This window comes from Miscanthus floridulus, chromosome 15, assembly GCF_019320115.1.
Source record: "Miscanthus floridulus cultivar M001 chromosome 15, ASM1932011v1, whole genome shotgun sequence".
NCBI classification, from domain to species: domain Eukaryota; kingdom Viridiplantae; phylum Streptophyta; class Magnoliopsida; order Poales; family Poaceae; genus Miscanthus; species Miscanthus floridulus.
In genome coordinates this window covers 75,394,134-75,406,149 of record NC_089594.1, presented here as the reverse complement: position 1 = coordinate 75,406,149, position 12,016 = coordinate 75,394,134, and the positions used below count along the sequence as shown (strand labels likewise).

General features: G+C 46.2%; 3 protein-coding genes across 3 annotated transcripts; 2 read left to right on the top strand and 1 right to left on the bottom strand.

The window, feature by feature from the left end:
• Positions 1-299: 299 nt before the first annotated feature.
• Positions 300-3,590, bottom strand: LOC136506743 (uncharacterized). Its single transcript, XM_066501633.1, has 2 exons — positions 3,176-3,590; positions 300-3,058 (listed from the first exon to the last, which is right to left on the bottom strand). The coding sequence occupies exon 2, from the start codon at positions 3,023-3,025 to the stop codon at positions 725-727; it is 2,301 nt and encodes a 766-aa protein (XP_066357730.1). The 5' UTR covers positions 3,026-3,058; positions 3,176-3,590; the 3' UTR covers positions 300-724.
• Positions 3,591-4,933: 1,343 nt separating this feature from the next.
• On the top strand, positions 4,934-5,932 carry LOC136506476 (L10-interacting MYB domain-containing protein-like). The gene is made up of 2 exons (XM_066501404.1): positions 4,934-5,262; positions 5,340-5,932. Exons 1-2 carry the CDS (start codon positions 4,954-4,956, stop codon positions 5,910-5,912), a joined length of 882 nt encoding a protein of 293 aa, XP_066357501.1. The 5' UTR covers positions 4,934-4,953; the 3' UTR covers positions 5,913-5,932.
• Positions 5,933-9,591: 3,659 nt separating this feature from the next.
• Positions 9,592-10,803, top strand: LOC136507680 (protein ALP1-like). Its single transcript, XM_066502332.1, has 2 exons — positions 9,592-10,174; positions 10,352-10,803. The coding sequence occupies exons 1-2, from the start codon at positions 9,592-9,594 to the stop codon at positions 10,801-10,803; spliced, it is 1,035 nt and encodes a 344-aa protein (XP_066358429.1).
• Positions 10,804-12,016: the final 1,213 nt, after the last annotated feature.

Below are 12,016 nucleotides of genomic sequence, written 5' to 3'. Positions count from 1 at the left end.
CAGAATCTGATGTTGCTGCGCTTACTTTTTGTCTGGAGTTTTCTCGTCAGGGATTAAATACAGCATAACAGTAACCACAGTTATTTGAAAGATCTGAGCAAAAGAAATTTGGTGACAAAATTAGAAGAACAAGCAGCAATTATTTTGCCTTACTTATTATTTATAATAGGCCGCAAACGACACTTGCTCCTCCCCCGGAACTGTTTGCCAAAATTGGGATTTGCTAAACTGAAGACAATGCCATCTTTGGACTAGCATTTTACACACAGTTTCTTTTGATGGTATTTTTTTTATAAAAAAAAGAAAGCCATTGCAGATATCCAGTGCTATGAAACAAACTTGAAATTGACATTATTCAACTACTAATGCTAGAACAACAGCAGTAGCCAAGTATAATAACCAAAGAAGACCATCTGCAAGCAAGAAGCTTGCACAAGTAGACACTAACTTGTCACAGGAATACTGCAGCTATAATTAATAATAACAAAGAAGTTCTCAAGAAGGGTGGGCTTGGTGCAAGCGGTAGAGTCTTACCGCCTGTGACTGGAAGGTCCCAGGTTCGAGTCGCGGTCTCCTCGCATTGCACAGGCGAGGGTAAGGCTTGCCACTAACACCCTTCCCCAGACCCCGCACATAGCGGGAGCTCTCTGCATTGGGTACGCCCTTTAACAAAGAAGTTCTCAAGTGGTTGCAGTGGTATTTTACACCATCATCATGCCATTGTTCATATTGGAGCAGCACATGTGGTTCTGAAGTGTCCAGTCTGGTTGCAGCGGCTGCAGTGAACGACCCGCTTGACTCGCCCACGGTCCTCCACTCGTACCCTCTTCTTCCTTGGCCGTCCTGGGGGCCTCAGTGACTTCGGAGGGTTGATGATCATCTGCGCCTTGATCTCGTCAGCCTGTCCTTGATCTGCTGTTTCATGATCTGCTGTTTCATGATCTGCCGTTTCATTCCAGAGGGTCTTGTCTGGGATCGGGTGTATGGTCTGCGAGTATGTCTTGCGGTATGTTGCCACCGTGAAGCAGCTCTCGGTGTAGCGGTGGACGTTCTGCCTACAGGAGAGGAGCGCCGCCACACCATGGGCACATGGGACGCCATAGAGCTGCCACCCACGGCACAAACAGCACCTGTTGCGAATGTCCACAATGTTTGTTCCCTCGTGAGCTGAGATGACCTCGAATTCCGCCTCGTTGGCTCGGGCCACCTGGTAGCCCCGTGCACGCTCGATGGCCTCTTGCACACAACGCTCGGCTGCGGGCACGAGGATTGTGTTCCACTGCATGCTAGCTTCGCGACGCTCGTTGAACCAAGTCATCAGCTGGCGACGGATGCATTCCATCATCTGAATTATAGGAAGGCCAGACGCATCCAGTATCCAGGAATTTAGCGACTCCGTGATGTTTGCTGTTAGATGACCGTACCTTGTCCCCTCAAAGTAAGCCGTGGCCCAAAGACGTGGAGGCAGGTGCCTTATCCAGACAACAGCTTCTGGTGACGTGTCCTCTATCTCCAGCAGCTTAGTTTCAAACTCTATCACAGTCAGTGCATGAGCAGCTTCCCAGAGAAGGTTGACAAGCACTGGATTGTTGAACTCCTTTTTGAAGGTTTCACTAACATGACGCATACAGTACCCATGGAATGCAGTTGGGAAGTTGAATTCAACTCCATCAGTAATGCCCTTCCGTCTATCTGACAGGATGGTGAGCCTTGGCATGTTCTCTGTGTTCTTCTCCAGCAACTCATGTAACTCAGACAAGAACCATACCCAGTTCTCATCAGTTTCCTCATCAACCACGCCAAATGCCAAAGGAAAGAGAGCACCATCCCCATCAAAACCAGTGGCAAGAAACAAGGTGCCAAGATACTTGTTTTTCAGAAGGGTCCTATCAAGCCCAATAAGTGGCCTGCATGCATTGACGAAACCAAATATTGATGCATTGAATGATATGAAGAGTCGCCGAAAGCAATTGTCATCTGGGTTTCCGTACACTCGAGCTATACTTCCTGGATTTGTTCTTTCCACCTGTCTACAGTACTCCGGCAAGAGACGGTATCCTTCCTCAAAAGACCCTCGAACCGTAGCCATGATCCGCTCCTTACCTCTCCAAGCTTGTTTGTAGGATAGGGTGATCCCATGGGCCTTGTGGATTTCTTCCAAAATTTCCTTGGGCTTGCATTGTGGGTTCTCACGTAGCCTCTCTTTGACAGTGTTTGCAATCCACTGAACAGATGCCTGCTGATGACCAAGATGGTTGATCCCCACACAGCTGTGGTTGTCATGTATAGTTCTGATGGAGAAGGTGGGCACACCAGGGAGCTTTGCTGCATGTATGCGCCACGGACAGCCCTCGGCAGCACACTTAGCAGTGAACCGGGACTTGTCAGACTTCACTGTCTGTATCTCAAAATGGCAGGCGATGGCTGTGTTGCGGATGGCCCTGCGGCAGCTCATAACGTCTGGAAACTCCTGCCCCACTGTGAGCTGAAACTCAGGGCTCACAACCATGGTCCGTGACTGGACAACAGGAGCGACGGCAAGAGGACCCTGGGAGAGATCGTGTGGCTGCAGCGCGAGCTCATGAGCCTGCTCGAGCGAGAGCTGGTCGAGATTCTGATCAACACCCAGGTGATGCGTCTCGGCAAGTGTCAGCTCGTGACTCTCCGACAAGTCAAGCTCGTCATGGCGGTGGCCCTGCACTTCCAGTTCCAGTGCCCCAGAGTCCCCCTCATGGCCCTGCCTCAGAGCCAGCTCGCCGGCGTGGTGGCCGTGGTGGTGGTGGTGATGGTCGTGCCCGAGGACCAGCTGGTGGTCGTCATTGTGGTGGTGCCCGAGGACCAGCTGGTGGTCGTGCTCGTGCGACTGGCCCAGGACGAGCTCGTGGTCGTGCGCGTGGCCGCCGAGGTCGAGGTCATGCGTGTGGCCGAGACCCAGCCCGTGGTCCTGGCCGAAGTCGTGGTGGTTCGGTCCCAGCGCCAGCTCCGCGTCCTGCCCGTGCCCAAGGACCAGCTCGTGGCTCGCCATCGCCGCGTATCACCGCGCCAAGAAACAGAGTGCCTGGCATGACAGAGCATCAACCAAATGAGTCGAATCGAAAGGAATCAGTGATGAAACCCATGGACAAGCAGCGAATCACGTGACTAGAACAAAGGCAGGAGCATCGCGAAAGCTCACCGGGAAGGAAATCGCAGCGGCGGCGGCTGTCCAGTGCCGACAGAAACAGCGAAAATCGCTAAGATCCAATCCCGTCGCCGACAGACCCAATCCAACCTTCACGCAGCCATCGCACCGGGAGTAGCCACAGCCATCAGCAAGCAAGCAATCGGAAATTCGGAATCGCCGCGAGAGCGCCGGGACCGACGGGCCAGTCAGTCCCGCCCGAGATCCAAGAAGCAGAGCCCACCCACCGCACGGCGCCGCGGCGCCCCGCGCTCCGGAGCTGCGCGCCAAGGGGAGGGCGGGGAAACAGCGGGTGGATTTGAAGGCCGCGCAGGGGCAGGGAGGGGGAGCGGCTCGAGGGCAAAGAGAGGAAGAGGCGTGGAAAGAAATTGGGGGAAAGCGAGGCGAGGCCGCGAGGGGCAATGGTGGAAGACGGGGGGGCGGCGGGGGAGGAGGAGATGAGACCCGGACGGGGGAGGGGCATTTAGGTCAAAGCCAGGGCCTCCGGGCTGCGGATCGCTGGGTCATTTCCCGATTTGCCATCGATGGAATTGGGCTTTTTGGGTACCTAACTTGCGTTGGGTAGTAACCGTCGCTCCGTGCCAAGCATCAAAATCTGGTTCTCGGCTCAAACTAAACTTCGGTTGATTTTTGCTCTTTTTTTAAAAAAAAATAGAACTTTGGTTGGTTTATCTATTCCAATTTTTTGTATATATGGCATTGACTAAAACTTCTATTCTTATCTACCGCCTAATAAAAACTCAAATCCTGTCAATGCCACTATATGTATATTTTAATCTCTTTCACACGGTGGTTAATCATGGCCCCGTTCGCGTGCTCTTAAACCCGGCTTGATCTGCTTCTTTTTTCATCCGAAACAGTGTTTTTCTCTCACAAATTCCTCCAAACCATCCAAATTCCTCCAGAACTATACCATCCGAACGGGCCCATATATTGATAGTCTTGGCTAATAGATATATCAAAAATATCATTTTTCCTTCCAACTAAACACAAGATTAGTGCACTAATATGCAACTTTGGAAGTTGGAACTTCAGAAAGATGTATTCACTTGAGACCTAGTTACGTATGAGGAGTATTTGGCAGACTTGCCCTCCACAACCGTTGCCACATTCGTAGTCGAGCAGTAGCACGTGCGCAGCAAGCTAGCTCACCGAGCAGTACCAGCCAGCAACCGCGTGGCCCACATCGCCCGTTACACTGAGCAACCCACATAGCCGACTTGCGGGCACGAGGATTTGTTGTCATGATGCCACTCTTGGTCCCAAACTCCCATAGCCTCATGTGCTCACACTATCGTTATCTCTGCACAACTTTCTTTTCGGTGCGTATGATCGCTGCCTTTTGCATATGATTGTGATGATAACGTGCCTTGTTGCCCCAAGAGCACACCATTTACTGTTCTTGAATCCATACACCTGGCCCAAAAAATTGTCAGTGAAATATAAGACCACATCTTGCATGTAATATTCGTGTGTCAACTATGTTTCTTTTCTTTTCAGCTTTCACCGTGACTGGAAGAAGATAGAGGCTTTTGTTGGCTCCAAGACCGTCATCCAGGTATTCCTATTGTAAACGGAACTATAAGCTGTTTAACTGTATAAGAAGCCTGTTAATCAACGACATTGGCAAACCAAGTCCAAGCTCCATCGATCTACGCTTCCAGATACATGTTATTTATTCTCAGTTCAGTGTACTGTGTATTTGATAGAAATAATGGCATGATATTATGGTAATTAGAATGTCTGAAAATTTTGTTTTGTTTGATTCAAGAATGGGTGACAAGGCAGATTGGGGTGATTTCTTTTTGAAGCATTTGATTGATGTATGCAAAGGGGAGATAGAAGCTGGGAATAGGCCCCAGGGGCTTTGGACTAGCACTGGTTGGAAAAATATTGTAGCCAAGTTTGAAGCCAAAACTGGTGACAAGCGAACAAAGATACAATTGAAGAACAAATTAGATAACTTAAAAAAAGAATATGTTTGGTTCATGGAGTTAAAAAATTATGCCACTGGACTTGGATGGGATGCGGCTAAGGGAACTGTTGATTGCCCCCAGGATTGGTGGGATGAACACCTTGCTGTAAGCACTATTTCTGTTGATATTTTGTCCATAGTATGATATGGTGTGTCGTGCTAAAATTTTTTATTCAATTTCAGAGGTACAATAATCGTGAAAAAGGGCTTAAATGCAATCATGTGAGGTTCAGAAAACAAGGACCGAAGTACCTTGATGATCTTGATCTGATTTTCGGCAAGGTACATGTGACTGGGGCCACTGCAGCTTGTCCTGGTGATATATCTTCGGATGAGAGTGATGATTGCGTGGCCGAGGTGCCAAAACCTCCACCTAAAGATGATGTCAAGCTGGCTGATTTGAAGCAAAAAGGGAAAAAGAACCGCAAGAGCTCCTGTACTATTGCTGAAAGCAAAGAAGAAAAGAGTCCATTTTATCGAATGTACAAAAACACATGTTTGAAGATAGAAAGTGCAGCAGAAAGGATCTCTAGTGCATCTGCCACCTCAGCTTCTCCCACTAATGTTGTCCCCACTATTGGAGAGGCTATGAAGATGGTCGAAGAGTGTGGGGTGGAAGAAGGAACTCCTCTAATGCACACTGCCACCATGCTGATCATGAAGCCTGAATTTAGAGAGGTCTTCAGCCATCTGAAAACAAATAAAGGAAGGCTGGATGTCCTTGAGAGAGAGCATGAGAAGGAGATGAGGCGCTAGTGAACCAATTTTTATTTCTATTGTTGCTGTATGAACCATTAAGAATTTGTATTGTGAGCACTATTAGTTGTATGGCTACCTGAACCAATTTTAAATTGTACTCTGAGAACAATTTGCTTGTACTGAGAATAATTTGTACTAAAATTATTTGTATTGTGAGCTTATTATCCTTCTGTCAGATTAGTATCAATGTGCATGTATACATATATTTTTGTCCTTGTACTGTGAGCTTATTATCATTGTGTCAGATATATATCCTTGTACTGAGCTTAATAAATGTTAATATTTTTTGTAGATGGATGGGCGCCTTTGGTGTCCCAGCATAGCAGGTCCCAAGCCCTGGTAAAGGAGGAGGGTTGTGTTAGGCGTGGCGAGCCAATGTAAAAACCTAGCCATTTAAATGGAGATGAAACCCGAAAGAAAATCGTTGGGGCGTAACCCTCTTAGCGACGCGCCATATCGGAACCCGGGTATGGTGTTAAATGGGCAAGGGCCGGGTCGTCACCCCCGTGACGCGCCGTGTCGTGATCTGGGCATGGTGTCAAGTAACCAAGGATCGGGTCGTCGCTTCCTTAGTGGCGCGCTACATCGGCGCCCGGGTGTAGTGAAAAATGAGCAAGGGTCTTTGCATCAGAGTCGACGGGTGCGAAGGGTAAGGAAGCTAGTCGAACCAACTAGGATCCGTTTAGGTAGTTGGAATGTAGGGTCACTTACAGGTAAGTTAAGAGAATTAGTTGATACCGCGACTAGGAGGCGTGTAAATATATTATGCGTTCAAGAGACTAAATGGAAGGGTCAGAAGGCGAAGGAGGTGGACAATACAGGTTTCAAGCTTTGGTACACAGGGACAGTTGCGAATAGAAATGGAGTAGGAGTTTTGATTGATAAGAGCCTCAAGAATGGTGTGGTGGGAGTGAGAAGGCAAGGAGATAGGATTATCTTAGTCAAGCTTGTCGTTGGTGATATGGTCTTGAACGTAATTAGTGCGTATGCCCCCCAAGTAGGCCTCGACGAGAGTGCTAAGAGACAGTTCTGGGAAGACTTAGATGGTCTGGTTAGAGCTATACCTAGTAGTGAGAAGCTTTTTATAGGAGGAGATCTTAATGGGCATGTAGGTACTACAAGCGCAGGTTTCGAGGCAGTTCATGGAGGTTTTGGGTATGGTAGTAGGAATCAGGAGGGGGAGGAAGTTTTGGACTTCGCGGTAGCTTTTGACTTAATGATAGCCAACACTTTCTTTAGAAAGAGAGAATCTCATCTAGTGACCTTCAGTAGCGGACAACACTGTAGCCAGATTGACTTTGTCCTCGCAAGAAGAAAGGACAAACGAGCATGCTTGGATTGCAAGGTGATACCAGGGGAGTGTGTTGTTTCTCAACATAAGCTTTTGGTGGCAGATTTTCGTTTTCAGGTGCGTGCCCGTAAGGATAAACAAGCTAAGATTGAAAGAACAAAGTGGTGGAAACTGAAAGGGGAGACGTCAGAGGTATTTAGGGAAAGGGTTATCAAAGAGGGCTCTTGGAAGGAAGAAGACGACATAAACAATATGTGGGACAAGATGGCAACCAACATTCGGAAGGTAGCCTCAGAGGTGTGTGGAGTAACCAAAGGAAGGGGACGCGAGGCTAAAGATACTTGGTGGTGGAACGAGGAAGTCCAAAGGGCTATTAAGGAGAAGAAAGAATGCTATAGACGCTTGTACCATGACAGGAGTATGGACAACATAGAGAAGTACAAGGTGGCAAAGAAGACTGCAAAGCGAGCTGTAAGTGTGGCAAAGGGTAGAGCGTACGAGGATCTTTACCAACATTTGAGTACGAAGGAAGGAGAGAAGGACATTTATAGGATGGCTAGGGTTCGTGAGAGAAAGACACGAGACTTCAACCAAGTTAAGTGCATTAAGGATGAAAGAGAGCATCTCTTGGTAAAGGAGGATGAGATCCGACATCGATGGCAAGAGTATTTTGACAAATTGTTCAATGGTGAGAATATGGACACAACCTTTCAGTTGGATGACTCTTTTGATGACACCAATAGGTGTTTTGTGCGGAGAATCCAAGAATCTGAGGTCAGAGAGGCGTTGAAAAGGATGAAAGGAGGTAAGGCGATGGGACCGGATGGTATCCCAATCGAGGTGTGGAGATGCCTCGGGGACATAGCTGTAGTATGGTTAACCAAGCTGTTCAACCATATTTTTCGATCGAACAAGATGCCTGATGAGTGGAGGAGAAGTATATTGGTACCGATCTACAAGAATAAAGGAGATATTCAAAGTTGTACAAATTACCGGGGAATTAAGTTAATGAGCCATACTATGAAGCTATGGGAGAGAGTTATCGAGCATCGCTTAAGAGCAATAACGCGGGTCTCTATGAACCAATTTGGTTTCATGCCCGGAAGGTCAACCATGGAAGCCATTTTCTTAATAAGACAAGTTATGGAGCGGTATAGGGAGAAGAAGAAGGACCTACATATGGTTTTTATTGACTTGGAGAAGGCTTATGATAAAATACCAAGGAATGTTATGTGGTGGGCTTTGGACAAACATAAAGTCCCAACGAAGTACGTCGGGCTCATTAAGGACATGTACAGCAATGTTGTGACTAGAGTTCGAACAAGCGATGGAGACACGGATGACTTCCCGATTAAGATAGGACTACATCAAGGGTCAGCTTTGAGCCCTTATTTGTTTGCTTTAGTGATGGATGAGGTCACAAGGGACATACAAGGGGACATCCCTTGGTGTATGCTTTTCGCGGACGATGTAGTGCTAGTTGATGAAAGCCGGACAGGAGTGAATCAGAAACTGGAGTTATGGCGGGAGACCTTGGAGTCCAAGGGTTTTAGACTTAGTAGAACTAAAACTGAGTATATGAGATGTGACTTCGGCACTACTACTCGGGAGGAGGAAGATGTTAGTTTGGAAGGTCAAGTAGTGCCTAGGAAGGATACCTTTCGATATTTAGGATCAATGCTACAGAGGGACGGGGATATTGATGAAGATGTTAGCCATAGAATCAAAGCAGGGTGGATGAAGTGGCGGCAAGCGTCTGGTGTCCTATGTGACAAAAGGGTACCACAGAAGCTAAAAGGCAAGTTTTATAGGACGGCGATTAGACCTGCTATGTTGTATGGTGCAGAATGTTGGCCTACGAAAAGACGACATATTCAACAGCTAAGTGTCGCGGAAATGCGTATGTTGCGTTGGATTTGCGGTCATACAAGAAGGGATCGAGTTCGGAACGATGATATACGTGAGAGATTAGGGGTAGCACCAATTGAAGAAAAGCTTGTCCAACACCGGTTGAGATGGTTTGGACATGTGCAACGGAGACCTCCAGATGCACCGGTGCGTGGTGGAATCCTAAGTCAGGATAGTAACGTGAAGAGAGGCCGAGGAAGACCGAAGTTGACTTGGGTAGAGGCAATAAAAGGAGACTTGAAAGGATGGAATATACCCAAAGACTTAGCCTTAGATAGGAGTGCTTGGAAGACAGCTATTCACATGCCTGAACCTTGATTGCTTCTGTTGGGTTTCAACTCTAGCCTACCCCAACTTGTTTGGGACTTAAAGGCTTTGTTGTTGTTGTTGGATGAGAACCTGGAAGGTGTAGCCCAAGGACAGAAGAGATTGCTACTCCTAGCTGAGCTTTCCCAGCATGCTGCCATTATTGGTCAAATGGGTGCACAATACACTGATCGTTATTGGAACAAAGGAGAGTATAGGGAAACACCAGAAACTGGACTGCAATGGGTGATGAGGTGCTTTTCTCGTCCAAGGTACTTCTATAAGATGTTTCGAATGAGCACCGATGTCTTCATGGCACTGCATGAGTTGCTAGTCTTGAACTATGGTTTGACCTCCACTAACAATGTTTCATCCATTGAGTCATTGGCGATGTTCTTGTGGATTGTCGGAGGACCGCAGTCATTTTCACAAGTGGAAAATCGCTTCACTCGTTCACTGTGGACAGTCCACACTAAGTTTCATGAGGTGCTGAAGTGTTTGCGCAAGTTAGGTAAAGACAATATTAAGCCAAAAGATGCTACTTTTTCTTCGGAACATGAAAGAATCAAAGAAGATCGTTTCTGGCCATACTTCAAAGGCGCTATTGGAGCAATAGACGGTTCACATGTTCCAGTGGTTGTGCCAGCTGAGGATACGGTTAATCACACATGCCGTCATGGATATACATCTCAGAATTTGCTAGCTGTTTGCGACTTTAACATGAGGTTTATCTTTGCGGTTGCTGGTTGGCCCGGTTGTGCCCATGACACACGTATCCTCAATCATGCTTTGGCAAATTTTGATGATTTTCCTGTGCCTCCTAAAGGTATACACATATCACACGTATTATGTATTTGCTTCCTAATGGTTGGACCAGCAGTACGTGAGGTACTTGTATTATTTATTTGCTTACATTGATTTTACTTTGTAGGGAAATATTATCTTGTGGACTCTGGATATCCAAACCGAACAGGGTATCTGGCCCCTTTCAAAGGAAGCACATACCATATTCCAGAATTTCGTAATCGTTCTGGACCACCCCAAGGGAAATATGAGGTGTTCAATTTCAATCATTCATCCCTTCGAAATGTCATTGAGCGGGCCTTTGGAGTATTGAAGGAGAAGTGGCGTATTTTGAAGGGCATACCAAGTTTCTCAACTCGTACTCAGAAGCACATCATTCTTGCTTGTTTGGCATTGCATAATTTTATTCGTGATAGCAATTTGCATGATAAGGAGTTCGAAAGATGCGATGCTGATGATGAATACTTGGTACAAGAGGATGACACGACACCGGAAGATGAGATTGAAGATGTGGAGAATGAGGATGCCATGAATATCATTCGTAGTAGAATAGCCGATGCTTTGTTTAGTGTGAGATAGTTATGTTGAGGGATGACATGATTTGATGAGCCCTTATCTTTTGTAAAATGCTAATATTATTATATTTGTATGGACCAAATCACTTTGAATACTAAAAAACTTAGAACAAATTTATTTTTCCTTACCAAAATAGTCATTTACATACAAATAAGTGAGTACAATATTTATTTACAAGCAATTTGAATATAAATAGTCCCTCAGGCCTTTAAGGGCATTACAGACATTTCTACACATCCTGCAGTTTCACAGCTGCTCTAACCAAACGGCTTTCAGCTTTTCCCATAGCTCTCAGCCCACAGCAGCTTTTTCACAGCCCACAGCTCACAGCAGCTTTTTTAAAATCCACAGCTCAACCAAACAGGCCCTTAATCAATTATCTTGGTAGGGAAAGGATTAAAGTTTAGCGCCAATGGGAATCACGTTTTTTTAGTGGTCAATAATAAGAGATTTAGGTTCATGCCAATTGCATGTAAAGAATTTCACTATAGAAAAAATTCCATTGGATATTATTGTGCTCAAGTACAATGCAAGGCCCTCATTGCCAGTGAGTCAAGACCTATCCTTGGATTGGCTCTCCACTTTCACAATGCACAAGACTCAGTAGACGACTGCAGTTGTGAGGACACGAACACGATGCGAGATGGAAGTCGATCGGATTGACAGGCAATTTGACGAGTGTCGTGCTAGGTCTCTAACTCTAATCCATTTGCTACTAGCAAAAGAGCAGCCTGCTGCAGTACTTTTTTCTTCTTTAGATTCACCAAGCGTTCTTTTTATATCCGCTGCAGATCCTTTCTTTCAAACTCAATGTAGGTCATTTCCCCCGTCTTGCCAATCTAGTTACAAGAATCAATTACAATCACTATTTTATGCCCGATAATGGGAATTTCTCCGCTATTCCTGGGTGGCTGGTGTTGCTCTCAGTTTATGTGGAACACACAGCATCAGCAACACCAATTGTACCGTACACCAGATTTGGATATGCAAGCAATAATGAGTCTTCTCTAAATTGGAACAAAAATTATGTGGCTGGTGTTGCTCTCATTTCGTGGACGTGGAACACACAAAGCATCAGCAACACCAATTGTACCCTACAGAACATTTAGATATGCATGCAATAATAATTCTTTCTAAATTGGAACAGAAATTATGAATTTACGTGTCCTGCTTGTTACAGCGAAAAAAAAATTGTACAAAAAAAAGATAGCATGAT